Source organism: Pseudovirgaria hyperparasitica (assembly GCF_010093815.1).
Source record: "Pseudovirgaria hyperparasitica strain CBS 121739 unplaced genomic scaffold EJ05scaffold_7, whole genome shotgun sequence".
In the NCBI taxonomy this organism is placed as follows: domain Eukaryota; kingdom Fungi; phylum Ascomycota; class Dothideomycetes; order Acrospermales; family Acrospermaceae; genus Pseudovirgaria; species Pseudovirgaria hyperparasitica.
In genome coordinates, this window is record NW_022985555.1 from 523122 (window position 1) to 550249 (window position 27128).

At 50.7% G+C, this 27128-nt stretch overlaps 12 protein-coding genes across 12 annotated transcripts; 3 read left to right on the forward strand and 9 right to left on the reverse strand.

Moving 5' to 3' along the window:
• Positions 1-2176: 2176 nt before the first annotated feature.
• On the reverse strand, positions 2177-3521 carry EJ05DRAFT_464305 (estradiol 17-beta-dehydrogenase; the record flags this gene model as incomplete). Its single annotated transcript, XM_033742741.1, has 2 exons — positions 2177-3044; positions 3131-3521. 2 exons carry the CDS (start codon positions 3519-3521, stop codon positions 2359-2361), a joined length of 1077 nt encoding a protein of 358 aa, XP_033600919.1. The 3' UTR covers positions 2177-2358.
• A 259-nt stretch (positions 3522-3780) lies between these two features.
• On the forward strand, positions 3781-5660 carry EJ05DRAFT_352096 (GTP-binding protein Obg/CgtA). The gene has a single exon (XM_033741014.1). It carries the CDS (start codon positions 3925-3927, stop codon positions 5617-5619), a length of 1695 nt encoding a protein of 564 aa, XP_033600920.1. The 5' UTR covers positions 3781-3924; the 3' UTR covers positions 5620-5660.
• On the reverse strand, positions 5658-6419 carry EJ05DRAFT_352092 (uncharacterized protein). Its single transcript, XM_033741013.1, has one exon. The coding sequence runs from the start codon at positions 6176-6178 to the stop codon at positions 5702-5704; it is 477 nt and encodes a 158-aa protein (XP_033600921.1). The 5' UTR covers positions 6179-6419; the 3' UTR covers positions 5658-5701.
• Positions 6420-8842: 2423 nt separating this feature from the next.
• Positions 8843-11561, reverse strand: EJ05DRAFT_451986 (DEAD-domain-containing protein). Its single transcript, XM_033742406.1, has 2 exons — positions 11057-11561; positions 8843-11008 (listed from the first exon to the last, which is right to left on the reverse strand). The coding sequence occupies exons 1-2, from the start codon at positions 11413-11415 to the stop codon at positions 9262-9264; spliced, it is 2106 nt and encodes a 701-aa protein (XP_033600922.1). The 5' UTR covers positions 11416-11561; the 3' UTR covers positions 8843-9261.
• Positions 11562-12546: 985 nt separating this feature from the next.
• On the forward strand, positions 12547-13455 carry EJ05DRAFT_499995 (beta-lactamase domain-containing protein; the record flags this gene model as incomplete). Its single annotated transcript, XM_033746925.1, has 2 exons — positions 12547-12792; positions 12880-13455. 2 exons carry the CDS (start codon positions 12547-12549, stop codon positions 13453-13455), a joined length of 822 nt encoding a protein of 273 aa, XP_033600923.1.
• EJ05DRAFT_352168 (uncharacterized protein) lies at positions 13413-14961 on the reverse strand. Its single transcript, XM_033741016.1, has one exon. It carries the CDS (start codon positions 14848-14850, stop codon positions 13573-13575), a length of 1278 nt encoding a protein of 425 aa, XP_033600924.1. The 5' UTR covers positions 14851-14961; the 3' UTR covers positions 13413-13572.
• Positions 14962-15209: 248 nt separating this feature from the next.
• EJ05DRAFT_499997 (uncharacterized protein) lies at positions 15210-16301 on the forward strand (the record flags this gene model as incomplete). Its single annotated transcript, XM_033746926.1, has 1 exon — positions 15210-16301. One exon carries the CDS (start codon positions 15210-15212, stop codon positions 16299-16301), a length of 1092 nt encoding a protein of 363 aa, XP_033600925.1.
• A 52-nt stretch (positions 16302-16353) lies between these two features.
• On the reverse strand, positions 16354-18192 carry EJ05DRAFT_499998 (MFS multidrug transporter-like protein; the record flags this gene model as incomplete). The annotated part of the gene is made up of 6 exons (XM_033746927.1): positions 16354-16637; positions 16685-17406; positions 17454-17660; positions 17708-17831; positions 17883-18016; positions 18071-18192. 6 exons carry the CDS (start codon positions 18190-18192, stop codon positions 16354-16356), a joined length of 1593 nt encoding a protein of 530 aa, XP_033600926.1.
• Positions 18193-18427: 235 nt separating this feature from the next.
• On the reverse strand, positions 18428-20517 carry EJ05DRAFT_352196 (cytochrome P450). Its single transcript, XM_033741017.1, has 4 exons — positions 20310-20517; positions 20048-20258; positions 19739-19990; positions 18428-19681 (listed from the first exon to the last, which is right to left on the reverse strand). Exons 1-4 carry the CDS (start codon positions 20370-20372, stop codon positions 18663-18665), a joined length of 1545 nt encoding a protein of 514 aa, XP_033600927.1. The 5' UTR covers positions 20373-20517; the 3' UTR covers positions 18428-18662.
• A 971-nt stretch (positions 20518-21488) lies between these two features.
• On the reverse strand, positions 21489-22892 carry EJ05DRAFT_475786 (uncharacterized protein). Its single transcript, XM_033743888.1, has 3 exons — positions 22618-22892; positions 22105-22564; positions 21489-22055 (listed from the first exon to the last, which is right to left on the reverse strand). The coding sequence occupies exons 1-3, from the start codon at positions 22820-22822 to the stop codon at positions 21626-21628; spliced, it is 1095 nt and encodes a 364-aa protein (XP_033600928.1). The 5' UTR covers positions 22823-22892; the 3' UTR covers positions 21489-21625.
• A 267-nt stretch (positions 22893-23159) lies between these two features.
• EJ05DRAFT_492777 (acetyl-CoA synthetase-like protein) lies at positions 23160-24914 on the reverse strand (the record flags this gene model as incomplete). The annotated part of the gene is made up of 2 exons (XM_033746057.1): positions 23160-24536; positions 24588-24914. The coding sequence occupies 2 exons, from the start codon at positions 24912-24914 to the stop codon at positions 23160-23162; spliced, it is 1704 nt and encodes a 567-aa protein (XP_033600929.1).
• A 475-nt stretch (positions 24915-25389) lies between these two features.
• EJ05DRAFT_510402 (uncharacterized protein) lies at positions 25390-26656 on the reverse strand. Its single transcript, XM_033748171.1, has 3 exons — positions 26475-26656; positions 26187-26424; positions 25390-26136 (listed from the first exon to the last, which is right to left on the reverse strand). Exons 1-3 carry the CDS (start codon positions 26578-26580, stop codon positions 25479-25481), a joined length of 1002 nt encoding a protein of 333 aa, XP_033600930.1. The 5' UTR covers positions 26581-26656; the 3' UTR covers positions 25390-25478.
• Between the last annotated feature and the right edge of the window lie 472 nt (positions 26657-27128).

The following is a 27128-nucleotide window of genomic DNA, read 5'->3' on the forward strand; positions in this document are numbered from 1 at the left end:
ACTACTTGCAGGCTCTGGTGGTGAACTTGAGGGAGTTTCGTGCGGTGGACTTGAGGGTGCTTCCTGTGGTGGACTTGAGGGTGCTTGCTGTGGTGATGTTATGACAGGAGGTTCCTCGAGGCGACTCGTAGGTAGTGCGGGCGAGTCTGATGTAACGTCTGCTGGTATCTGCCCAGTTGCTCCGTCTGTTGCGCCATCCAGAACCGACCGGGGCGCAAGCAGTCGGTCGTCGAGGGCAGCCCATCTTGCAAGAACATTTCCAGACTGAGCACGAAGGTCTGTTTCATGATAAGCAAAGGTCTGAAGTGCCGAAGAGCACCTCTGGGAAGGAGTTGGTGGATGGGATGGGTAAGGCTGAACATACCTCGAAGTGGAGTGGCAGCTGTCTGTTGGTGCAAGCACAAGGTAGTGCAGAGCAGTAGTAAGGCCGTCTTGTCCCACATTGCATATTCAAACGATTGACGACCGCGAACGGGTTAAAGAGAAGAGAACATTTGGAGGATGGGGATGGAGAGAAGAAAGAGTACAGGCAGCAGAGAGCGAGAGACAAACAAACGGAGGACTGCAAGGCCAGGTAGATGCAGAAGATGGACAGAAGGCGGAAGGCGTCTCGGCGAGAAGACAAGACGACTGGGAATGGAGCCAAACCTTGCCAGAAACGTGGGCGGCGATCTTGGACAGGATATATTGCTAGCTAGAGAGAGAAGAGTTGTCGAGACGGCACAGTAATAGTTGGAGGATGGGACGTGCATCAAGGATCAAGTTTTGGCGTGCATGGCATGGCATGATAGCCCATCAGCATCTTTGTCGTAGTAGTTAGTGTGTAAATGTGTGTGTCTGTCCCCTTGTCCCCCCATGTTCTATCTTGGGAGCGAGGCGAAGCATCCTGGCCTCTACTAATTAGCCTCTCTGCTGCTTGTCTCTTCTCGCGTCGCTTACTACCAACAATCGTGGCTTCTGTTGTTGCTGGTCATACCGATACTATCTACTCACTTTTGAGCAGCTACTATCATCATAGTATGTGTGTAAGTCCAAGCTCACTCCACAAGTCGCGGAACGAGTGCTGGTCTGTGGGAGTCAATGCATCTGAACCAACATCTACGCAGCCAGGGAGGCTGGACCACACACAGTGATGAATACTGCGCGCTGTGGACGTAATGTGACTGTGCGGCCGTGAGAGAGTATTAGCATGAGCGTGTGTATATTGCCGAGGACAACGTCCATGCCTTCGCATTTGGCAGCCTTGCGTGGAGACAGCATCGCAATGCGTGTGATGATGCCTGCTGTGAATGTGATGACTGTGATGAGCGTCAAGCGTTATACCTGATGAGTGTGTTCTTGGTCTGCTTAGGGCTTCACGCAGCATTCCCTTCGCTCTCCTGACCAATCAACGTCGTCGAAAACAAAGGAAATAGAGCTACCCGTCCGCCTAGTCTTCATCCGGACACTATCCCCAGCCTAGACAGGCTTTTCGGGAGCGGGATGCCCATCTTCGGACTAGCGCTGAATATCACGTTGGGAATGGAATTCTTAGCGGAATCATAAGTGAAAAGACGCCGCCTTATGGACTTCGGCAGCTGGTCTTCCTCCACTACAACGACTATCACTACTAGTATTACTACTATTAATGTTATTAATATCATTGCTTCTACTTCTTCCAGTACTATCGTTGCCGCTACGTACTACTGCTGACTCCAACACCAACAGCACAATATGTCCTTAATGATGCCCAGCAAAAATGCATCTATTTACCAGATAAACTACTCTATACATACGTGCCCAGGTATTCTTCAGGCGCTATCGTAGTCTGTCATGCATCGATGGATCTGCTGCTCTGGCCCTATCCTGGCCCCCATATTCTCAGCCTGATGCTGCCAATTCATGCCGTGTTCGGTAGAATGCCCGGGAGCTCGTCCGTGCTTGAACACCCCCCTGATACTTGATCCATGACCTGGAGTCCTGGACCATATGCTGTGCTCTGCTGTCGAATCAACGGCCAACCGTGCACGTTTGCTGAATCAAACAGAGAGATTTGTATATATACGTGTCGCCTTGTCTGACGGAGAATTTACCCGTCCCAGCCACAGATCGTGGCGCGTCCTCACATGGCTTGAGGCTTGATGCTTGATGCTTGAGCCACATTCATCTTCTAAGCTCCAACTCCAACATACTGTATCATTATTCTCTATCTATTGCGTTATATTCTGAAATATCTAAATCCATTTGGCCTCCACTCTCTGCTTCCTTCGTGCCCTTACTTTCTTCTCGGCATTCTGGAGTCTTTTCTTATCTCGGCACTTCTTCGTGCTCCTTCGGCTACATAATACAGCTCCCCCTGGGCTGGCCCCATGCTGCGGCTCATTGCTTCTCCATACCCATTTCATACGATGTTCCCTGCTGGACCACCATCTTCGCCGTGTCGTCACGAATAAGTTCCTGAAGCCACAATGGCAACCCACGCAGACCCGGTGCGGCTCTGGTCCAGAACAGGTTGGGCAGGAAGATTCTGCCGCGCTTGCACTCTAGAATCTGTTTCGACATGGCATCTCCAACGGTGCCGACCTTCATGATTGGTGTCTTGGATGCCTTCTTGATGTCCTCCTCAAGCTGCTCCGTCAGTCGGGTGCTGGTCCAGAGCGGGTAGACAATCGAGGTGAGAATCTCAGGGCAGTGGTACCGATGTTTCAGCTCCTGGTTCAGCGATTCATAAAACGCCGTCAGCGCTGCCTTGATACTGCAATAGTCTGATATGCCCGCAATGCCGGTGAATGCGCTCATGCTAGACACGCTCATGATGTGGCCCTTCTTCTTCTTGATCATGTCGGGCAGGAACTCTTGGATCGTGTACCATTGCGCGATCAGGTTGATGTCGAAGATGGCATGCAGAGCGCCAGGCGTAAGGTTGAGAATGTCACCCGCATTGCCGATTCCCGCATTGTTGACGAGGATAGACGGCGAACCCAGGGTGGAACGGACCTCTGTGGCAGCCTTGGCCACGGCCTCGCGGTTGCGGAGATCGCAGTTGAAATATTTGATGTTCGGAGCTGCCTTGGCTGTTGCGAGTCAGCCGCTGAGATTGCGATCCATAATGCGACATGTCGAGTGACATGACTGTGCCGCCAAAACTTACAAGCTTTGAGTTCCGCACTCAGATCCATGACATCGAGCACAGCGACCTTGACTCCCCTGAGCGCCAGGCGTTCAGCAGTCGCGGCGCCAATGCCGTTGGAGCCTCCAGTAATCACAGCCACTTCTTGCCCCCAGACCCAGTCCTTGGTACTATCGCTGCTCCATTTCCAATTGCGCAGCGCCCATCCATTGAGGACATTGTTTATAAGCGATACAACGCCCAGCGGAACGAGGAACTTCAGCACAGTGACAAGGATATCGACGGGTACCTTGATCGAGCCGAGCTTCTCAACCAATGGTCCTCGCACTTCCGGCGGCCCAAACGCCAGAACAGCGAGAAGAGGGCCGGTCACGAAGGGAGAGAGCACCACTTTTGGAATCAGAGAAGCCATGATGATGAAAGATGATGCAACTGGCGACAAATACCTGCGGCGAGGAGGAGAATCTTGAGAGAAATTGCTGAAATGTCACTTCGTCCGTAGTCAATATGTACGTACGGACTTCACATGAAAGCCGAGGCAGGGGTCCATTTTCTGTGTAGATCTAGTTTCACACTCGCGCAAATACGGATTCTCCGCAATACTGAATTGACTATCTCGGCATCTCGAACAGATGTTGAGAAGAACTATATCAACGAGCAAAATCTTATACAGGGGTCAATATAGCACTACTTCATCTATCCTTGTCCCGCGCCCGTGTAACCGGGCACAGATTGGAGGATGACTAAGCCTAGCCTCGCAACTCTTCCCTAACTGGAACCACGAGCCAAAATAATCATCCTCCTCATATTCCCACATGCCACCACCTCGGATACACCAGATCAGAGGAACACTCACTCCGTTCCTCTATCCGCTTCTATGGGAAGAGGCGTGCGTGGGCGTCGGTCGTCGGCTGCCGAGACAGAGGACGCGTTGCTACGTGCAGCAATGCAGGAAATATTCTACACCCACCACAACAACTCCAACGTCGCCCTCTGATCCAGCTCAATTGCCCGAGGGCAGACTCAATCCGTCACGCGACGACTACTCCATCACTCCCTTTGCAGACCGCTGCGTTCTCACTCTCGCTGCTGGGTCTGGTGGTCATGGCTGCGTAAGCTTCTTGCGCGAGAAATATATCGAGGATGGGCCCCCCAATGGTGGAGATGGCGGGACAGGAGGAAACGTCTATATCCAGGCCGTCAGAGGCGAAACATCGTTGCATAAACTGGCACGCAGACGCACGATATTCGCAGGAAGAGGCAAGAATGGCCAAGGCAAAACCAAGGGCGGCGAAAGAGGCGAGGATGTGCTCCTCACCGTGCCAGTCGGCACCGTCGTTCGCGAAATCACTAGACATGATCCTGTAGGAAACGAAGAGAGACGGATATTCATGGAGCAGGGAGGTCTTCAGCCGGGAGAGAATGACACAGGCTTTGAGGGTGGAAATTGGCAAGACAAGAAATGGCTGCTCTACCCTGGTATCCCAGCCTCGAAAATTGCGTTGATGCCTATGCCAAAGGTACCACCGCCGCGAAGATCACCATTAGCTGCAATGGAGCCCAGCGGCCCCATTCGCCTCGACCTAGACAAACCTATGGATCGGCCTATGCTGCTCGCTGCGGGTGCTGTAGGAGGTCTAGGCAACCAGCACTTTGTATCAGAAGAGTTGCGCAAACCTATGATGGCTACGCGAGGAGCAGATGGGACGAAAATATCCGTGCAGCTTGAGCTCAAGCTGCTGGCGGACGTCGCATTGGTCGGCCTGCCGAACGCTGGGAAAAGTACTCTGCTCAGGGCGATCAGCAACAGCAATGCTCGGGTTGGCAGCTGGGCCTTCACCACGCTGCAGCCAAACATTGGCACGGTAGTTCTAGACGACCACAAAGGCCGCCCCAAGTTGACTTTGCGCGAGACCAGCGGCGAGACTCGACCCAACTTTCTGATCGCTGACATCCCAGGACTGATAGAGGACGCACATCTCGACAGAGGACTCGGGCTGGGCTTCCTCCGCCATGTCGAGCGCGCTGCATGCCTTGCATTCGTCATCGATCTCTCTGCAGGTGACGCCATCGTCGCGCTGAACAGTCTGTGGAAGGAAGTCAGCGAGTACGAGCTGCTCCGCGAGAAACAGCTGTATGCCGAATCGCAACGAACGGTCAACTACAAACCCTTCAACAACGATCTTGAGCATCTGTCCAACGCCGATTTTGTCACAGCGCCAGACCAGGACGCACACCCACTCCCATCCCTCGCATTGCCTCCTCTGTCTGCCAAGCCCTGGTTCGTCGTCGCAACAAAAGGTGATCTCCCAGAAACACAGCACAACTTTGGCGCACTCCAGTCCTACATGCAAGCCATCGCGGCAGGCAGACTGCCGCATCCCTCAGGCAAGGCAAACGCCTGGAAGAGAGTGCTTCACGCTGTTCCTGTCAGTGCCATTCGCGCAGAGGGTACCCAACGCATTGCCGAGGTCGTCGTCGAGCTGCTGCAGCCAGCGGCGGTAGCGTGATGTACAATCGAGGCGCAGCACCGCAGCAGCACCGCAGCGCCTGCAAGTCGGACGCCATCTGCCAGCCATCTGCCAGCCATCGTCACCCGCTTGCTCCTTCCCGTATGAGCAAGCTACCTACGGAGCGCGCAGAAACAACTTCTACTCTGCTTCTTCGATCGTGATTGCTGACGTGAGGAGGACATGCGACCTGTTTCTGAGGACTTGTGAGACATGGATCAGGCCGCAGCTTCGAATGCAGATTACAACACCTGAGAAACGCAAACAAGGCTTGTTGCGCGGGAGATGTACAGCTAGATCTCCGATGTGCCGTTCGAATGCTTCGAATGCTTCGAGTACATAATACATCCCAGCAGCAGCGTCTGTACATAGGACATTGTACATAATTCCTGCCCGTCTCTCCACGCTGCGCTGACGCTGCGCTGCAATGCAAAACCTCGCTTCTGTACATAGGATAGTATAACAATTCTACACAGCGTGGTGGCTCCAAACACCCCACCGACCGCCGCTGCGGCTCTGAAACATAGACAGAGAGTATCGTTTCATTTATACTTCGCATTGATAAATCACGCGTCTACGTTGACGCATTATAACGCCTTTTTCCGTGTATGTTTATTCTCAGTTCCATTTCTTCGCCGTCGTCGCGGTTCTGTATTCATGTGTGTATATTTCTCTATATGTTGATGTATCCATGTGTCTCTGTTTACAGTCGCCGACTTAAATTGACTAAACTTTGTGGTCGCCATCTCGAATGGACGCTTCTCTCCGCAGCGTTTTCTTTGCTAGGATATCTAGGATACATGCGGCCAAACGCTATGTATACGTACATAGATAGCCCCATACAAAATACATACAATCACCCGTCCGATTCAGTCCCAGCAACGCAGTCTTTCCCCTCCCCAAAATCAACCAATACTAGATCCGCAGTCCTCAGCCTTGTCATGCCTTGCCTTGCCTTTGCCTACCCCAGTCCTCAGCCAGCCTCGCCCAATAAATAGACATGGATACCTCCCACTCTCAAGACGGGTAGATACACAATAATCAACCAATTAACCCGTACTCATTAGCCGCTATTGAGCGTGTGCTTGCATAGGAGCAATGGCCACAATGACATAACAAACCTAATAAACATGCTGTCATGCCTTGATCAGGTCTTGAGGCTTGGACTTGAGGTCTGGAGGTTTGATAGGGTGGATTCTGGACTGTACTAGAACCCCGCACTTTTACCTATCCATGGCTGGATCCATGCAAAAGCTGCAGGTGGTGGATGTCACAGTTGCATTTGCGGGTGCGGGTTGCAGGCTGTATGGTCAGTCACGTTATTGGCATTGTTACGTTACATTCTTGAGGGGTGGTTTATGCGTGGTGATGCGTGGATAGCGTTTGGGATGTTTTGATGGTGCTGTGATGTTTTTGATGCTATTTCTGGAGATTGGGTTTTTGGGGTGGTTTGATTTGGGATGTGGTGGGTTGCTGGGTGGGTTATGTGGTTTTTTCTTCTTTTGGTAGTAAGGTTGTTAGAGGAGGTAGACTTGTGCTGTATATGGATATGAAGTGTGTAAGAGTGGTCTATTGATTTTGTAATACGGGTGGAGTATGTGATTGCTGTGGTTTGATTCCTGGATTTGAGTTTGTATCTGTGTTTTCATGTGTTGAGTTTGATATTGTATGTTCGTCTGTTTGTGTTTTTGTGTTTGCGTGTTTGATTATTCGGCTCATGAATTGATCCGTCTGTAACTTTTTCAGCGCGACTCTTGGCACGCGTCGCGCGCGCAACACACCACTTTTTCTCTTATTCTTAAAACTTACCTTTTCCCTAATATCTCTAGAACTAGAACTCTAGGAAGTTTTCTAATTATATATAAATATACCTCTATATAGTCTCTTACTCTCTATATAAGAAAATTAATTAAAAAAGAATAGACTAATTAGTTATTCTAAGAAAAGCTCTATAAAGTAGAGAGCTACTAAAGTACTAAGGTACGTAGTAGAGAAAATAAGAGAATAGAGATTTTCTCTATTATCTATCTCTTTAAGACTCTTTAGTCTTTAAAAGAACTTAATAAGTACTCTTTAGATATAACTAAAAGTATATATAATCTTTTAATACCTTCTAGAGTCTTAATACTAGGGTTATTAAAGGAAATCGTGGTTTTTAAGAATGAGAGAAAAAGTGGTGTGTTGCGCGCGACACGTGCCAAGAGTCGCGCTGAAAAAGTTACAGACGGATTACATTCTGTCACCTTTATTCGTGCCTGTCCACTTTTAGAGCGAAAGTAGTTAATCATCCACTTCGATGATAGCTGATATCATGGCTTGCCTTTGTATCGTGCTCTGGTGTGCTGTACTATACCATACAGTACTATGCTATCTTCTACCCGGTATGCATTTCATCATCATATGTATACTAGTCAGGTTGTACCATCCATTCGTCACAAAAGTCCACCACATTATCATGCATTTCTCCATCTACTTACTTCCCACTCCCTAGAGTATCTAATCTCTAGCCTTTAATCTTAAGCCTCATGTCAGGCAAATGTCAGGCAAGTGTCAAGGTTGACCTTAGTCTCCGTACCAAGCGCTAGATCTGTTAAACTAAGTGTCAGAGCTCGTCACGACTGCATGGCGAACATTGCACGACTGATCGGTTGACTGACTATGCAGGTAAGATAAGTAATCAGACATCCATGCAGGCAAGTGAGGAACGTACAACGTACGTATGTAGTCAGGCAAACAGGCAAACAGACAGACAGGTACCATCATCTCCAACGCATACATACGCATACAAATCCAATGCTATTCTATGTATATGCTTTATAACTATTGTTTTATCGCGCGTCAGTCCCTCTAATCTCCTTTGTCTTGTCCTGTCTCGTCCTGTCATGTGCTGTTCCCCGTCTTGCAATCTGGTGCGGGATACGACACGACGCGAGGCGAGATACCTGTCTGTATATGCAATATCCATCCAATATTATCTAAGCGCCCGGCCGCAGCTGCTATGCTGTGCTCCGTTTTTCACGCACGCGCATTGTTTATGGGCATGGGTGTGGGCATGAACATGGGCGTTGGTTGATTGGGGAGATGGACATGGACATGGACATGCGTAGTAACTAGCTACGTACACTGTGTTAATTGCCAAGCTAGCTGTGTAGGTAAACGGGTGGGTAGTCAGTAAGAAGTTGTCAGCCAGCCTTGTGATGTGGGTACGGAGCGCCCGCCTGCGCGTCTGTCAAGAGATATAGCAACATTGAACATCTGGAGAGAGACGCACTGCATCACCCACCATGGATGTACGCACACCGTGTCGCAGAGCATATCGTACGTCGTGTAACAACAGATTATACAGGGTCGATTTTGGGACTAAATGTACATACAGAAGAGTGGGAATGGAGATTCTAGTATCATACAAATAATACCAGCGACATGTATCATCCACAGCCATATCGCGGAAGGAACGCCGTTGAAATGCCGTGATATCTCCAGTATTCCCGAGCGGCCAAAATACAAGGGATAGTCGGGACGTCTCAAAAGTCTATGGTACAAAAGGGGCAATGAGATGCCGGAGACGGTGTCGAGAAGGTGTGGGCGAGGTCGGAAGTCGAAGAGCGGTGGACGCATACAAGAGGAGGGAAGTCATTGAGCTCAGTGTCTTGAGCTCTGACTTCCTCTTGCTTCCCAAGGTCTGTTGGCTCGACCTGAGTCTCTGCCTCTTCTTTCTCCAAAGTCTCCTCCCCGGCCACCAAAGTCTCTGCCTCTTCTTTCTCCAAAGTCTCCTCCCCGGCCACCAAAGTCTCCTCCCCGGCCACCAAAGTCTCCTCCCCGGCCACCAAAGTCTCCTCCACGGCCGCCAAAGTCTCTTCCTCTGCCGCCTCCACCTCCGCCTCTGCCACCAAATCTGCTGCCAAACGATTGACCTCCACCCATGCCACCTCTTGACATCATCTCCCCAGCGTCCTGACTCTGGAAGACATCTGCTTCATCCTGATTCTCATCAGGGCCTGTATTGATGCCGCGACAGCGGGAAAGTCCAAGTTTTGCTGCCATGCTGCGACCAATCGAGGGAGGAGATGTGAGACCCCAGCCAAAGATGGCGAGGTCGTTCAGCGTGTCGACGAGTGTTTGTTTGGGCAGACTGCCTCCAGCCACGCCGAACATGGATGAGTAAGAAGCCTTCTTGAAGTCGTATGGGACTCTCCTGTAGGCCTCCCTGAGACCTGCGAAAACTTCAGCCGCAGCTGCAGGCACCTGGCCTTCTTGGGTCATGTTGACACTAGCTGTTTGGAGCGAAGTATCGGCCTTGATGGGGATGCCCCTCAACAAACCCCGGACGTGGCGCGAATTCTGTTGGTCAACCAGGAGCCATGCTTCTCCTTCCTTACCTGCACGAGCTGTGCGCCCAATACGATGGATGTAATCCTCCCTCGCACGAGGAGAGCCAAATTGGATGACGTGAGTGACGTTGGGGAAGTCCATGCCTCTTGCAGTAACATCGGATGAAACCAGGATTGCAGATTCCGCATTACGGAAAATCTCTGCTCTCCTGGTCCTAGCTGACTGGGTCAGTTTGGCGTGGATTTGGAGAACTCTTGTCTTGCTTAAAGGAGACATTCTGTTCAATTTTTGATACGCAGCGAGGGCTTCAAATGTAAGGGAGACATCGGCTGTAGTGTTGATGAATATAATGGCCTTAAAAGGTCGACCTCCCTTCGGCTCGGCTATTCCGTTGTTGCAGAGCTCAACCAGAGCAGGAGTCATATTCTCCAATCCTCTCGCCTCAACTAGTTTTTGCGGTACTCTCTCGTGGGTGGGAGCCTCGTTTTCATCGACACACTTGACAAACTGAAACCCTGGGCGTAGAGTCCGTCTGACCATCTGCACGACTTCATTCGGTAGCGTAGCAGAGAACATGAGTTGTTGTCTGGGACGTTCACGAACGTCGGGCAGACTCTGCTTGATCTGCTCAATCTCTTTGGTGAAACCGGCTTCCAGCAGGCGATCTGCCTCATCCATGACAAAGCAATCCAAGTTAGGGGCAGAAATGCCGGATTGGGGGTCCGCGAGAATATCATTCAAGCGTCCAGGAGTACCGACCAAGATGTGACATCCTTCTCGTCGAACTTGACTGAGATGTAGGCCCTTTTGTGTTCCTCCGACGGCGACCTGAACGACAAGGTCGGTGCGGGCAGTGACTCGTTTGGCCTCATTGGCAATCTGTTCAGCCAATTCTCTTGTAGGCGAGATGATGATTGCACGGATGTCCGAAGGTCTCGCGCGAGCTTTATACCGCCCAGAGATTGATCCGAGTGAGGGCTCTTGTAGGAGAATTCGATGAATCAAAGGAGTCAAGAATGCAAGTGTTTTACCAGTACCGGTCTTTGCTTGCGCGACGCTGGAAATGTTAGTTCAAGTCTTGGCTTGATGATACTGGTTAACTTACACATCCACACCACTAATAGCCGCATTGATCGACTTGCTCTGCACCTCCGTCATCGTTTCTAACTTCATGTCGGACGTGATCGCCTTAACAAGGTTGGGGTGTACGAGTCCGCCAGTTCCAAGATCTTCAAATCGAGTGATGTACTGTTGGGGCTCCTTTTCTGTTTCTTGCGCTTCTGCTTGCTGCTGCAACCTCGTGAAGCTGTGGAACGACGCAATCCGGGATGGCGTCTGAATTGAAGTAGCTCGCAGACATGCTGCATTCTGACTAAATGATGGCACGACGCGTACAGCCCTTTGAGGACATAGTGAGAGGGTTCTAGCAATAGATGCAGGGCATCTGCGGAAGGTGCCCAACATTCTTGTCGATGGTGATGTAATGCGACGAAGCAAAGAATTACAACCTTTAGTATGTAGTAGAACACAGAAGAAAGAACAAGCCGATTATGAAAGAAGAGATAGGAGTGAGGGTAAGGCGAAGTTGTGTGAGGTGTGTGAATCGTGCAATGGAGCGCGACGAACTTTTTTCTCGAGGGCTAGGATAAGACTTCGATCTAACTGCATTGGTGGTGTATATTGCCGCCTCAGGCATCACATACTGTCAATCCGCCTTAGGCGCGATTTTATGTCGCCATCATGGGATATCTCAACTACGCCGAGATATACTTATATACACACGCATTGGCTCAGAGACATACATACATCCATAGATGAAGTCTTGAATGATTGCTTTAATCCATAGACTGAGCTTTTCAGACAGGCTTGTCTTCCCGACAGAGGTTTCAACTTATCGAATCGACAGAAACATATCACCCAGGAGATCTTCAATATTACCGCTTTCGCCCATCATCTCACGAATATGAAGCGCGATTCTCTCAATGCGCTGGCCCTGGCTTGATGACCAGTACTGTAATGCCCGCCAGCAAGCTGTCTCAATCCTTCCTCTCGATGGGAGTTAAATCTCAATGAGGAGGGGTTAATGAACAAGGATAGATCTGTGATCTAGTCGGTCAATACTGGTGCTTTGGAACGAGTCAGTCCTTGAGTTGTAATGAGCTGGAGAGAATATATTAGTCGAACGAAGCTAGCTGTTCTCAGCACAGTACCGACGTACTATTACTCACACCAATAATGTATTACGAACTCTCAGATAGGTCTCATCTGACAATTGAGACTTCCACGGGATATGTGGCAAAGGAACTTGCTTAGACACATAGGTAATGTACACCTATTGGTGGCATAGACTTTTGATACGGAGACTCGACCAACTAGAGCTAAAAAGGAATACCAAGAGCAACTACAGCGCAGGACTGGCGAGACAACGAAAACAACAACATTCTGAAAACGTTAGTTTGCCAGACGCTAGATTAGATGTGGATCCTAGCCTTGGTATGTACGTCATATCATGATGCATCGACTATTTGATAGCACATCCTATCACCAGATGCTAGGACTCAGCACAGAATCGGACCTCTCTGCGCTCGAGCTACCATGTGTTCAGACCCATCTCTAGCCATACTCACTCCTTCTCCCGACATCTACGGTTATTACGCCGGTCGTACAGGGAAGAGATACCACTCTCCATCTCCAAACTGGCTCGACGACGGCGCATACACTCTAGGCGTCGCCTCCTATGCCATCGTATCCGCACCTCACGCTCTGGTCTTCGACGCACACATATCCCCCATCCACGCCTCTGCAGTCCTTTCGCACCTGCGCTCTCTCGGCGTGACGCAGGTGACATGAGTATACAGCCACGCACACAGAGACCACATCGCCGGCGCATCAACATTTCGCAACTCCGCCAACCCACGAACCGTGGAGATAATCGCGAGCGAAGAAACGAAGAGACGCATCAAGGACGGACTGGAGAGCTTTCTATCAGGCGACCCGTCCTTCGAAGGCGTGTTGCCGACGCGCACATTCAATGGTATCCTGCCCCTTTCCGTCGGCGCGCTGGATGTGGAGCTCTGCTCGTTCAATATCCATACCTCTGACTCGATCGTTGTGTGGATCCCGAGTGTGAAGCTGCTTCTTGCCGGCGATACGCTTGAGGATACGTGCACTTTTATGGCTGAACCGGAAAATGGCGCCGTGCACTTGCGGGAGTTGGAGCGTATGGAGAGGGATTTCCCTAGTGCACGTATACTCCCAGCGCATGGGAGTGCGGAAAGAATCAATGAGAAGGGGTATGACATGCAATTTGTGGCCGCGACGAGGAGATATATTGCGGCTATGACGAAGGTAGGAGAGAGGGAGCCGAAGGCGTGGAACGAAAGCTTGCGTGAGGTACAGTGCGTTCAGAAGGACTTGCAGAGAGAGGCAGTAGAGTACTGGGGCGAGTATGAGATGGTACATAAGGAGAATGTGCAGGCGCTGAGGAGTCTTACCGGCTCTTGAATTTATGCTATATTGGACTTAACTTTGTGGCAGGAATTCTATTTTGACAAGCGTAAATGGCTAACAGGCGATGAACCCATCGATACGACGTATGCAGGCACTTGTTCCAAACTATGATTATAGCGGAGCGCACAAGAAGCATGCCCGCGGAAAGATAGCGGCACATGGTGTAAATGAATCATCTGTAGGGACTGAGATGCCATAGCACTTGCCCTTGTCCGGATTTGCTGCGCAATAGGTGCAGATCTGCTCCACCAGTATCTCTTCGAAACCAATCTCTATGGGGCCCGAATCCCTCTTTCCCCATAGCTTGAATTGTGTGTAAGCAAAGTGCTGTACGCTGAGCAGAGACCGAATGATCGCCTTCTCGTTAAGAACATGGTCGTTTTCTCCTATGGACACTCCTGCGTCAGTCTGGAGAAGGGCACCCAGGAAACAGCCAGTGAAGTGGCTTTGTGCCTCTCGCAGCCTTCTCAACAAGGCCTTGCGATCAAACGTATAGGGTGAAAGATCCTCTGGAAGAAAATAATTGGCTGGAACTACCTGTGTCAAGTGGATCGGCATTTGATCTATAGCGAGAGCCACTATAGTGCGTTCGCGTGAGAGTTCTAGTGTCATGTTGGTCTGGAGGCCGAACGCATTGAACAGGAATGGCCTGTGTATGTCTTCTAATGTTACAAGTGCAGTAGGCACGCGCAAGAGGCGGATGCGCCGGGCGTAGGCAAAAGCATGGTTGACCTTGAAGACCGCGAGGACGTATGGTAAAATCCAACTCGCGGACTTGTATCGACACCAGCTGAAGTCGATAACATAGGTAAACCGATTGTGGACAACATCGTCAAATTCCTCCAAGATCTCGGGGTTTTCATCATGATAGAGCCACAGCCAGCGGCGGTAAGTTGCGAAACGCTTGACCATGTTTCGACAGTGACCCCATTCCGCTTTCCACACTTCATTTCGAAAAGTGCCAACGGGGGTCGGTGGAAGTAGGGCCCATTCTGTGGGCTCATGTTCGACGAGGCATTGGAAAATTCGGACACGGAGCTCAGGCGGGAGCCTAACGAACAGAGTTTGAGGTGGTCTCTTGGGTTGAACGGCATCGGCCTTCATCTTCATTATTCGCTCCTTGACATCTTTCGCAATAACAGCAATGCGATTCTGACCTCTGTACAAGCTGAAAAAGGGTCTGGCGAAAGTCCTGTTCCAGGCACAGTTGATACGATCTACGAAGCGCTCATCCATAACGATATAGACGACTGTGGAGACATCGAGATACGATGGGTGCTTCATTGAATCAACAGTACTACATTTTAAAAGCACCAAGACTTCTGTGATCGTGAAACGCTCGGAATGACATTGGTATTTGGTCGGTGTTCCATGGCAATGCTCCGACATTGTTTTCACATTGACTCACTTCACTTCACTAGCGATGTCCCGCCGACGTTCTCTCATTGGTCCACACCAACGAAAGAGGAAATTCGTGGTTATCGTTGGAGTTCTGTAACGTTGGAGGTTACTTTAAGGTTTGTGCAAGCTCGTACCATGTGTCTAGCTCCTGCGCAGAAGTCTTCACAGAGCAGAAGTCTTCACTGGTTAAACACATTATGTGTTATGAACACTATTCCGACTTGCGTTTCTTGACCATTTGTGTCACTTTGCGAAATTTCGTCTGTATAAGAACCAACAATGAACTTGATGTATTCTAAATCGTGGCTTCTTTGCTTGGCTCTCACCCCTTTTGGTCCGACAAAAACATGGATGATCAGACGTTTCTATACCGTACCAGGCTTCATGTCTCAGCGCACCTCCGCAAGGCCAAGTTCAGAGTTTTGAGACTTCATCGACGGTTGCTCGTAGCCCAGCTCAAGATCCAACGAGCGATCATTGACAAACGAGCCACCAGAGCCACCGCGTCTCAGACCTTGTACACAAAGCTCCCCCCTGAATTGCGCATCCAAGTCCTCGAACTTGTCCTCGCCGATGAGCCCACGGTCCTACACATGCTCCCACCAGGCCTTGGATCCAGCTTGGAACTGGCTGAATTCCAAGTCCACGACAATCAGCGCGCGGCGATGCTGAAGCATTACTGGAGCTACTTCGCCTGGCTTTTGACGTACCGCGAAACGCGCCCTGAGCTGTGGGACGAGTTGCAGGACGTTGTGCAGCGCCGCACGACTCTCGTCTTCGATTTTTCCTTCTTGAACGTTGACACCGCGTTTGCAGACCTAGCGGATTATGCGTTCAATAAGATGATCCAGGACGTCACGCGCGACAATAGCATGTCCGTTCGGCATATACGCGTCACAAATGTGCCGACCGCGCTTCTCATACTCCCGAATATACGCGCTTTCGGCCTGCGCACTAACATGGACCTCTACACCACTGCTGACCGCAAAATTAGATGCGTTACGAAGGACGCGTTGCCGTCGTTCATGGAAGAAGCTAGTTGGGTTCACCTAGTGAGCCCTCTGAGGTCCATCATGGATCCGCTTGCCACTTTGCAGCAGATAAACAAGGCACAGACACACATTCTGGAGTGCTGGCAGGGCGATCTATCAGATCCGACGAAGTATCAAGGCGAGAGTGAGAATCTCGTCACCAACAGGACAATCATACAGTCACTATCTAATCTGCAGCGCTTTGCCAAGGCACAGTATACTTATTGGAATGCTGCACGAACGTGCTCAGAGGAAGGGCTTGATAAAGCCACATTAGATCAGCTGTGCACGTACTGCGATGGGGTATGCAACGCAGGAATTCGGGGTGAGTGTACGCCAATAGACTCTCAAGTTGCTGGACGTGTTTGCCGGGATCAGGGGGAAGAATCATGTCCCTTTGAAGTATAGAGCGCTTGAGACATCTGGAATTTGAATAGCATTATTCTTTGAGCATTGTTACCTACCACATCATTATTGCAACAGGCACTTGAGCACTTATGAATGCAAGGATGACCTTCCACTGCAGCGCGAATCCGTCTGCGAACAAATGCAAGACATTGTCTCTCTCTGATACAGACAAGGTCCGCACGGCCTCTGTTGATCGCAAGATCGCTCCAACCTCTTCGGCATCTACAATATGTCCCAAGCTGGGGTGCAGGCGAGCATTCAGCACGGCTGTTATCACTCCAAGTCCAACAGCTCCTCCCAAATAGCGGAACTGAGTGTTGGCTCCAAGGGCCGAAGCTTAATCACGGTCAGCTAACATCGCTATACCTGGATCGAAGACTTACAGATGTTCTTGCGCTCTACGATCTGTGGAATACAGGAGGTTGCGATCGCATTGCTAAGCCCTGAACCAAGCCCGAAAAGGACTTGAAACCCGTATTGAGAGGCCTGGACTTCGGTAGAGAACGGGAGAAGCGCGAACCCAATGGCGCCAGCGAGCTGGAATGCAGCGCCTACAAGTAGCGCAAACGTTGGCTTGATCTTGAGTTTCTCGACTGTCGCGGCACCAGCCACTGCGCCAACCGGGACCATAACGATGAATGCAAGAAGACGTATACCAGAGGCAAGCGCGCTCAAAGAATGAATCGTTTGCAGGCGTTGAGGGATCTGAATGACGGCTGAGGTGAATGGAGCACCAACAAGAAAGGAAACCATGAAAAGCGCAATGCACCTCCGCTCTACGAACTCCCAGGATAGGACAGGCACGAGAGCGCTATTAATCTGTGACCCAAGCGTCTCCCACGCGGTGAAGAGGAGGAGACAAAGGCCGGACACGAGAAGAAGCGCAATGATGAGTCCAGAGCTCCATTCGTAGTCGATTCCGCCCTCCTCGAGTGCAGTCACGAGAGGAACTGATACTCCCAAGAATAGCAAGGCTCCGACAATGTCTAGGCGTCGTAGCGAGGCGTACGAAATTCGATTACGCTCCTGTGGGCGATTGTGATAAGGGAAGAAGTTAGGGATCGCAATGCACAGGATGACGAAGGCGACTGCAGCAATTGGTACACTGGAACAATCAGTTTGTGTTCTTCACGGAATAGGATGGCAACGTACTTTATCCAGAAAACCCATCTCCAACTCGCGTGGTCTACAATCGCTCCTCCAATCAATGGTCCAATGGCAAACGAAACAGCCGTCACAGCCGCAACGAGTGAAACATATTTGGGGAAGTCCTCAGGCCGGATGGCTTCGGCGATCACAGTCATCGCCATATTATACATGCCAGCACCTCCGATACCCTGAAAGGCTCGAAGAACAATCCTGTTTACAAGTCAGTAGACGCCACTGATGGGCGCCACAACACTTACAGTTGCGTAGCAGTCTGGGCCGTAGCGCATCCAATCGAGAACGCGATAAACAAAGCAAAGGCCGCAAGCGTGAACGTTTTCCTACCGAGGACATGACTAAACTGTGCCCAGATGATTAGGAAGCCTGTACATCGTCAGAACTAATATACAACCAGCAGCCCAAACAGATCCTCACCAGTATAGGTCAACAGATATGAATTGACTATCCATGTGCTGTCACCATAGGACCCAAGATCATTTGTGATCCCCACTAACGCAGTCCCGGCGATAGACACTTCCATTGTCGCAAGGAAGATGCCCAGGTAGAGACTACAGATCGTCAGTATGTACTTGTAAAGATCCGCTTCGTAACCCGCGACCTACCCGACGATAAGACATGACAGACGCCATCCTCGCAGAACAGAAGTATCCTGCTTCTCCTGAATCTGGGTATCCGAATCACTCGCATGCGAAGCGACCCTCTCTGGCTCAGGTATACTTGACATGATTGCAATGACAACACGACAACAAAAACGACAAGAAATCAGATATCCGGATGCAGAGCAGATCACAATGGAAGGATCAAGAGTTCACACGGGAAGCCGTATGGATGAATAGGACCCGCACGCTTGGACACGATTGCGTCCAAAGCCATAACGCCCACAAGCTTATCCCAAACTCAAGCACCACACGCATGTCTCCGTCTTCATCGCAGATCTCGCCTTGGCTGTTGTAACAACCCGCCGATCGACGCCAGTCCCGCCTGGGGGCCAACGCTACGTTTGCGATGAGTATATCCCAGCACGGCGCCCCCTCCCCCTGAGCTCACTCAGCCCTCTCCGGCACATCCGCTAATCAATCCGAACATCCATCCCTCTTCCGGCAACACGACATGACATCACATGCAGCCCTGTCACCAACGTCATATGTCTCTCGAAACACAACTCCGCATACTGATTCATTCATTACAGTCACTCTACAAACTACCCCTGGAATATGACTCTACACGATCCATGCGCGGCCGCGCGCTATCCCGCCGCCAGCGCGCTTGCAACTCCGGCCCATTGAAGAAACTCAGAATATGATCGCGCTGCGCAAACTCGGCGCACGATGCGTCGGTACTGTCGTCGTTATGTGCGCGCCGCACGTCGAGGTGCCATAGGAGCGTTGCTATAATGGCGCCGACTTGCATGTATGCCATGCTTTGGCCTAGACATGCGCGGGGGCCTAGGGAGAAGGGCATCCAAGCGCGCGCAGCGCGAGTGTCGGGGGCGAGCCAGCGGTCTGGTTGGTACGCGAAGGGGTCGGGGAAAGCGTCGGCGGAGTGGTGGAGGCTGTATATACCTGTGCCGATGTCGGTGCCGGCGGGAATGTGGATATTGTTGGGGAGGGAGAGGCCCTGTGATTCGACTTCGCGGAAGAGGGCGCCGCCGACGGGGGGTGCAAGGCGGAGGGCTTCGGTGATGCAGGCGTGGAGATATGTACAGCGGGCCATTGCGGTGCCGGAGCGGATGGATGACGGGTTGGGGAATGCGGAGCGGATTTCGGTGACGAGGCGGGTGTAGATTGAGGGATTGGAGGTTGTGTAGTGGAGGGTTGCGGCGAGCGCGGAGGCTGGTGTGCCGGAGCCGGTGACCATGAGGAATTTGCACTCGGACCAGAGCTGTGGGAGGAGTTGTTCTGGGGGTGTGCTTGGAGCGAGCGAGGATAGCATGGAGTGCATGAGGTTTGGCGTACGGTGGTCTGGCTTCTCGGTTGCGGCGCGGGTGTAGTCTTGTGCCATGGTGAGGAATTTCAGACCGTACCAAATGCCGCGAGGGCAGAAGAGCTTCTCGAGATGTAGGTTAATCAGGTCGAGGGATTGCACGAAGGCGCTGTTGAAGCGGTGCAGAGGCGCGATGGCGTCGACCATGAACCGATATGCCGACGAACCCAGGAGGTTGAAATTCTTGCCCAGACATGTCTCGCTCATGATATCAAAGACCATATATCGACCTACACGAACCGTCAGCACGCAGCCTAGCACATAGTAGAACGAATACGCAAACGCACACAAACTCGATATATCCACCGTATCACTCCACTCCTCTCGTCCCTTTGGCGCAATCTGCTCCACAAACTCTCTTGCCTTGTGGAGAGCAAAGTCCTCTGTCCACGCCATCTGCTCTCCGGACAACGCCTTCCGCACCATTGCACGCTTCTCCGCACTCACTCCTTTATCATGCACATTATGCACATTGCGCGGCCCTGCGATGAGGCCCATGTACGCGCGCGCCTTCTTCACTTTGTCGGTGCGGTATATCACTATTCGCGTATATCAGTCCGTTTGATCATGCGCTTGATTATGTGCAGTGAGCTTACCATGCGCCGCGTCCACCGTGTTGAAGAGCAATTTGTTCGACCCATACCGCACCACGTCGCCGTGTTTTTGGTGTAGTCGGTATATATCCTTGTGCATGTCGCCTTTATACGCGTGCCATGCTGCGTACCAGTCGCTTGCAGCGGCACATTTCGGGCCTGGGTAATGCGCTAGGGGGTGGAAGTACAGACGGTATATGGTGCGCGCGAGGAACTTTGGATCTGATTAGTTGAGTGGGGACGTGAGAGTTTCAGAGATGAATACGTATGCTATGGCTATGAACAGAAACACCAGAATGGAGATCCGGTATGGTGAGATTTCAGACATGGTCTTTTTGCATCGTGGTGCTTCAAGTGTGGTGTTAAAGATGCTGATGTTTGTGTTTGATGGTTGATTACCTAGGGAAAAGTGTAACCTTCAAGACAGGAGGACGAGCTACAGAGCCGCACTGCAGGGTCACCAGAGGAGCCGACGCCGCCCGGGAGGATGCACATGCATGGAGGACACAATGATAGAATGACAGGACAACAAGGCAAAAGACAAGCGCCCCGTTCTCGCTATCACTACCATTCACGCTGCATCAGAGGGCCAGGCAATGAGACAAGTGCGTCATCCACTCAACCGTCCGGCTCAGAACTGCCGTTTCTATTTTCGGGATATTGCTGCATGCGGCAATGATGATCAAACATAACAATCGTGTGTCCTATCTCTCTGCCCGGCTGAATGCCTCGGGGGAGGGGGGTTTGCACGGAGCACAGCAGATCCGCAGCGCCAAAAGTTCCAAAGTGCCGGAAAAGCGGAGCAGCTAGCGTGCGCCTCACCCGGCAGCGGTGAATGACAACAGACGTCAACTTGCAGTGCTACATATTATGCTATCTGCGCAGTGCTCTACCATTGATATTATCATCCATGCGATAACTCACCATAGCTACGTCTCATGCGTACCAATTCTCACGGCGAAGCCATAGATATACACGTACCATCACAGCATCCTCATACCGAGGCGCATCTAAGCACGGCCATGTCTTAAACTTCCGCATACGGGCGGCGCCATCGCTCGATCCGATGCGTCATGTCTAGCGTATCCATACCAAGCTATGCAAGTATGAGAGATCGTGGCCCCCATTCACGGTTGTGTGGGTCGTCTTTTGACCTGTCTTGGACTTAGTGCGCTGCGTGTATATCTTGTCACGCGCTCGCTGGGGTAAGACGGGCTGCTGGGCAATGCGATTCCGATGGCAGTTTTGCGTGTGGCGTTCTTGGGTGTGGGGTGCTTTCTGACGTGGTGCGTGGGAATAGGGAATAGGAATTAGTGAGGTTGTACTCGGTGTCGAGGTATGCGACGGGGTTCCGTCTACAAGCCCAGGAGGGTGGGCATGTTGAATGTGAATGATATGGACGCTCTACGAAGGTTGGGAAGGAATAATGGAGGGGATGGTAAATCAGTAGATTTGGTATATACATTTATTGTGTTCGCTAATGCTATAGTCATGATGCAACGACAACATATCGTTCAAGACACCCGCTCCACTCCATTCATCCAGTCAGACCCGCGTAATGATCATAGGCCCTTCACCAAATCACACTCTACTATGCTGCGCAGTGACCCTCACATCATGCCTGACATGAATCTGCCCCGGCATCCTTGGCAAATCTCTGTCCATCTCAAAACTCCTAGTCCCATCACTACTTCCCTTAGACAGCAGACTCGGCTCCGACGAGTCCCGCTCCGTCGCATGCGTCGTCTGATCGAACACCATCGAGTTTCGACTCCGCGATGACAAGACGTTGCTCGTCGTCCTGCGCAGCCACTCGTACGCCGACGTCATCTGCTTGCTGTACACCAGCTTGGCCAGGATCGGGCGGTACGTCAATAGACATGCCGAGATGAGGTAGATGCTGGCCTCGACAATGACCCAGAGGATCAGGGGCGAGGCATACCATGTTGGGTCGGATGAGTACTCGTTTAGGAAGAACTGCGCAAAGCGGATAACGGATGTGATGAGACCCCTGTATATGTTTAGCGATTGTGAATCCACAAGGCGGGCGAGGAGCTTACACTGAGGCGATGAGGAAGGTCGCGTAGAGACCGAGACGCACGTGGTTTGAGACTTGTAGCTTGCGCACCACGGGGATAGGGAGGAGGAGCATCGCAACATCGGTAACAATGTTTATGAACGGGCCCCAGATGAGGAGGGCTTGAAAGTTGAGGCAATGACGGCCAGGCTTTGTTAGTTCCCAGGAATACTCCTGGCCGTTGCACTGGAATCCGACGAGGAAACAGTTGATGACGGTTGCTATGCCTAGTGCAGCGATGAGAATCCAACAAGCGATACGGCTGAACTTGTCGATGAAGATGCGTAGGTAGAGTACTAAGACTGAGATCTTAGGTAGCACAGAAGCGATGGTGAAGGTAATGGGTACTGCATAGAATGCATTGCGGCCAAAGTTGGGAATCTGTTCGGGTTCGTTCGTCATCACCCAAGCGATGCGACGGCCAGCGCCCCATCGTGGTGCAACTGTGGATTAATATCAGAATGGACCATCTTATTATTGTGATACTTTGACATACGGAGTCCATCAATGCAAAGGCCCGTCACTGTTAGCCATGCTAGCACCATGAGAAAGTCATCCCAGTACCACGGCGTCTTCTGCTGTTGTCGCGATATAAATCGAAGAATCACGGCAGTTTGATTCAACGCAAGAAAGACAGCAGCAGTGACAATCAGTTGATTGGAAGAGTCATCGTAGAAACCAGGAGGTATCTCGGTAGGCATTTTGAGTATGAGTGATTTGAATGACAAGTATGAACAAAATCAAAACAGAGAGATAGAGGTCAGACCCATGTCTTATGAATCCCGGGAACCTCATCGGTGATATAATTGGTGTCGGTCAATAATGCTCGTTGATCATAGTAAGCTAGCCTGCAGCGAGACAAGCTCGGATACACTGATCTACTAGAACTACCGATTGGGGCCAAATGCGGCCACATACACATACGTAATGTGGGTAAGACTAGGTCGTATAATTGCTTACGTTATTTGAATGCTCGGACGACGAGAATTACGAAGGAGTTCTCATACTTGTATTCTAGCCTAATTTCCATAGTGTTCATCATACAGTATAAACTTTTTCAATCTCGTCTTTGAACTGCTCCATGGCCATCTTGCGCTGAACATAACCTTTTGGAGACTTGGGAAGATGTTTCCCTTGCGGTACAAAAACAACGTGATGTCTCTCGATCTTTATTTGCGGCGGAAACAGGTTGTTACAATCATTGATTGTCTCCCAGACCTGGTCAATGCTTGTTGCTAGGTCTTCACACGCTGCGGCTTCCAGTTCGACCAACAATGCTGTATAAGGTCTTTGAGTCCCTACCATTGAGACTGCTGCCACGAGAGAATGTGCTGATACTCTATCTTCAAATTCGAGGGGATTGACGGTATCACCTGTACTCAGGATGAGTATATCGTCTATCCGCCCTTGGTACATCCAGAAACCTTCACGCTCAGGATCAGGCATGAATGTGTCTCGGGTCGAGAACTCTTGGAGCTCTGGAAACAGCTTAAACACAGCCTGCTCATCCTCCGGGTCTCTGTTCCGGACTACTACGGCCTCAAAGACCTCTTCGTTCGGCACTTTGCGGAAATCGAGTCCCTCTCCTGGATGGAACATTATACCTGTTGTTATCAGAAAAGGGTCAATGAGAATGATTCGAGGTATTGACTTACTATTCCAAGCACCTGCGTCCCATGGTCCGGCCGGCGATATCTTGTGTAGAACCCCTATGTCACTAGTTCCGTACATTCCCATAAGCCGGAAACGACGGGCTAGAATATTTCCAGACGTCTTGGAGATCGGTCCGCCTCCAAAGCCAATCGTCGTGACTTTTGCGGCGACCTCTTCTAGCAAAGAAGGGTTTGTTGCAATGTTGTCCAGGATGAAAGGGGGTGCGATAATCATAGAAGGATCGTTGCGTCGTACGAGCTCCATTACGGTGTCGATATTGAGAGGGGAAGTAGGCAAGGGGAACAGAACAGTGATCTGATTGGCCAGCGCTCCAAAGAAGTTTGGGAACAGACTGCTACTCAGATTCGGAGGCGCAACTACGCACAGTTCAATGCCATGCGTGAAGCGTTCACGACTCGAATGGCCATCTGGAACTGAGCTTTGATTCCGTTGGATCCACGCAGCAGCCCAGTCATGTGTGAGAGTGATAGGCTTAGGTGGTCCAGTAGTCCCAGACGTATGTATGACCACCAAGGGCTCTCCACGGGCTGATTGGAAGGTCTTTTCGTAAGGATAGTGCTCCACCACAGTCTCGAGCAGACTCATGAGGGATGGGATCTCATGGATGTCGAGCTGCATAAACTCTGACAGAGACGAAGCCAGAGGGAAATCAGCAGAAGCTACGAGGAACTTTCTGCACTCCAGTCGTTTCAATAGCTGACTCAGTCCTGCAGCAGGATATGCAGCGGAAGGGAAGACCATCTTAATGGTGTCAACTGCGTTTTTTTGGACTTGACAATTTGCTCTGCGTACCTTATAGCCTGCTTTGACTGCAGCGAGAATTGTAATGATGTATCGGATATCCCATGGACCAACGTATGCGAGAGTCTCAAAGTTGAGAGACTTCCCAAATCGTTTCTCCAACCACATCGCTAAACCATTCACAGCATTGGCCAGTTTCGAGTAGGTGACCTTCTGGAAGCCATCTTGGAATGTCTGGTCGTTTCGTGGTATCTTAGCCCACACGGTATCAGGTCTGTAGTTTGCGAGACCATCAACTACGTTAACAAGGAGTTGTTTGTTTTGTGCTCTCGGACTTGGTGGGCGTGCCGAGCCTTCTGTGAACTGAAGTGATGGCATGGATTCGATACTTGGATTTCTATGTAGTCTTCTTCGGGTCTCTCAATGTCCTTATGCGTATAGCAGGCTTGCTTACGAGTGTGTAAGATTGCGATTGAAATGAATCTTACTCATCTGGGGTCGTCGATCTGTTCAACGTGGCAGTCACATTGCATCACTGGTCGGCTAGACATTCGGCTGAACACGTTGATCAGAGGCTCTATTTCAGGCAACGGACCGAAGCCTGTTGTAGTAGGTGGAGCGTCGGTGTGTAGGATCAACAAGCTTATGCAGTGCGAAGATGAGGTTTGCAAGTTGCCCGGAGCTGCCCTGCGTACAACGAGTACCGACGTCCGGGCTTGCGATTGGTCGAGCTGGAGGGCGCATATGTCAGATAGTCTATAATATCACCGCATTGGGTGGGGGCCGTAAATATCCATCGAAGATGGCGCTGTGATCTGTCATGCGCAGATCGATGTCAGTCTAAAAATGCCAAACGATGAAGATTTAGTATATTGCTGCTGATCAGCTCACATGCATGCATGTATACACTCTCAGCCTGTTTACATTGGCGATTCATGCTTATCACATCTTGCCTTTGATACCTTGCTGTCGCCTCAGATCGATAATAGCACAGAGATGTTGCGCTAAGGCTACCAGTTCCATACCTTCGTCCAGAATCTCAACCTTCATCGACATGCGAGAGTTCATAATTCGCTTCGCAGTAGCACGCACATAGAGCCACTTTACTCCTTTCTGAGGCAAACGTTTCCTGATCTCCAAATTCATGGACTGGGAGCTGATCATTGCGGGAGCAATGTAAGAGCCCGAAGACTCGTCCAGGGTTTCTGCGATACCTGCATTACGGTTCTTCCTCTGCTGTAACCCAATCTTCACACTAGATGCTTGCGACCCAGTGGATCCTGGGAAGTAGTTGTCTAGGATAGGGAGAGAAACATCGGCTACGAATCCAAGCATATCGTTTGTAAACCAGTTGTCTGGGTCTGTTGGAGTGATCCACTGCTCGCGGTAGCTTGGATCCTCAAGGTCGACGGGAACGAAGAACTTCAGATATGAATGGACTTTGCGAAAACCTTTGGGGTTGTAAGGTGTAAGGATAGAGATCCATCGATCGTCTGCATCATCTGAGAGTTTCGAGAGGTTTACCTCTGTTGGTCTGGGGTTGATATTCCAGGGTACATCAAACGAGAATCCGTTCGCTGGTTGAGCGATATTGGTCAAGCTTTATTAAAACAGTGAGCTCAGGAAACTGGGCGAGGATGGGATGCTTACTTCAAGAGCCCTACCATAGCATCTTTGCCACCCTGTTGTATCGTAGCTCTCACCGTAGATGCGGATTTCCCAATATGCACTGGGGTGATGAAGATGCATGCTTCAGTGGGCGTGAGATACCGCAGGAATTGCCATTGAATGTTGATCACATCTGGCTGGTCAAGATCTGGATAGTTCTTTGATATGTAGTCATTGACAGCTTTGTGGGCTACCGCAACAGCAGCTCCTCCGAAGATTCCTAACAGTATCGTTCAATAGATATATGGAAGAGCAGTGGATGCTACATACGAGGACCAAAAGTGTATGCGCTTGGAATCTTGATCAAGTATTCACCCTCTAACTTTGATGATGGTTGCAACGCTGAAAACCTGGGAGGCATCACTGATCCAGCCATTAGGCGTATATGCTCACTTGAGTGATCAGGGCTGTTTGATTGATGAACAATTACCCTGTGTCAACATGAAATGGTGCATGAACAAACAAAGGAATCGTAACGGCGTAAGAGCCGCGGCACAGCCAGTGGCTGGCCCCCACCGCTCATCCGAGTCAGGGGTGGGTCTGCTGGCAGATAGGGTGCGTATTTTGTGGCATGGTTGACGCCTCTACGTCATAGCTATTTAGTCAGACTCCTTTGATTCAGCTTCATTCATTTCTGGTGTCAGACGTCAGGTCTCATCTCATCTCCTCTGCTGGCCAGCAAGCAAAACACTGCCTCCTCTTGAACCGTATGATGGCTGTGGTAACAACAAGGCAATCCTGTACTGAGTGCCCAGTCCCAAGAGGCCCGTTCGCCTTGTCGGAGTATCAATGTCCGCTAATGGGACTATTACTTCTTTAATGCTGTCGATCTGATCCAGTAGACTTGATGATCCGCTAGATACAGGATTGGGACAGCCCCGAGGCCTCCCTCCCCCCTGTTGTCCATCGGCGAGACAGCCTTGC

Bases quoted from the DNA above. Each gene is read 5' to 3' on its own strand.
- EJ05DRAFT_352196 (XM_033741017.1), bottom strand. From the start codon at position 20,372: ATGTCTGAAATCTCACCATACCGGATCTCCATTCTGGTGTTTCTGTTC. The intron at 19,991-20,047 runs GTAAGCTCACTG...ATACGCGAATAG, and splicing joins CACGGTGGACGCGGCGCATG to TGATATACCGCACCGACAAA. The intron at 19,682-19,738 runs GTGCGTTTGCGT...CGGTTCGTGTAG, and splicing joins GGTGGATATATCGAGTTTGT to GTCGATATATGGTCTTTGAT.
- EJ05DRAFT_451986 (XM_033742406.1), bottom strand. From the start codon at position 11,415: ATGTTGGGCACCTTCCGCAGATGCCCTGCATCTATTGCTAGAACCCTC. The intron at 11,009-11,056 runs GTAAGTTAACCA...TAACATTTCCAG, and splicing joins GCTATTAGTGGTGTGGATGT to CGTCGCGCAAGCAAAGACCG.
- EJ05DRAFT_352092 (XM_033741013.1), bottom strand. From the start codon at position 6,178: ATGCGAAGTATAAATGAAACGATACTCTCTGTCTATGTTTCAGAGCCG.
- EJ05DRAFT_352096 (XM_033741014.1), top strand. From the start codon at position 3,925: ATGCCACCACCTCGGATACACCAGATCAGAGGAACACTCACTCCGTTC.
- EJ05DRAFT_510402 (XM_033748171.1), bottom strand. From the start codon at position 26,580: ATGGCTGGATCAGTGATGCCTCCCAGGTTTTCAGCGTTGCAACCATCA. The intron at 26,425-26,474 runs GTATGTAGCATC...CGATACTGTTAG, and splicing joins CGCATACACTTTTGGTCCTC to GAATCTTCGGAGGAGCTGCT. The intron at 26,137-26,186 runs GTAAGCATCCCA...GTTTTAATAAAG, and splicing joins GCTATGGTAGGGCTCTTGAA to CTTGACCAATATCGCTCAAC.
- EJ05DRAFT_475786 (XM_033743888.1), bottom strand. From the start codon at position 22,822: ATGCCTACCGAGATACCTCCTGGTTTCTACGATGACTCTTCCAATCAA. The intron at 22,565-22,617 runs GTATGTCAAAGT...ATTAATCCACAG, and splicing joins CCTTTGCATTGATGGACTCC to TTGCACCACGATGGGGCGCT. The intron at 22,056-22,104 runs GTAAGCTCCTCG...AAACATATACAG, and splicing joins ACCTTCCTCATCGCCTCAGT to GGGTCTCATCACATCCGTTA.
- EJ05DRAFT_352168 (XM_033741016.1), bottom strand. From the start codon at position 14,850: ATGTCGGAGCATTGCCATGGAACACCGACCAAATACCAATGTCATTCC.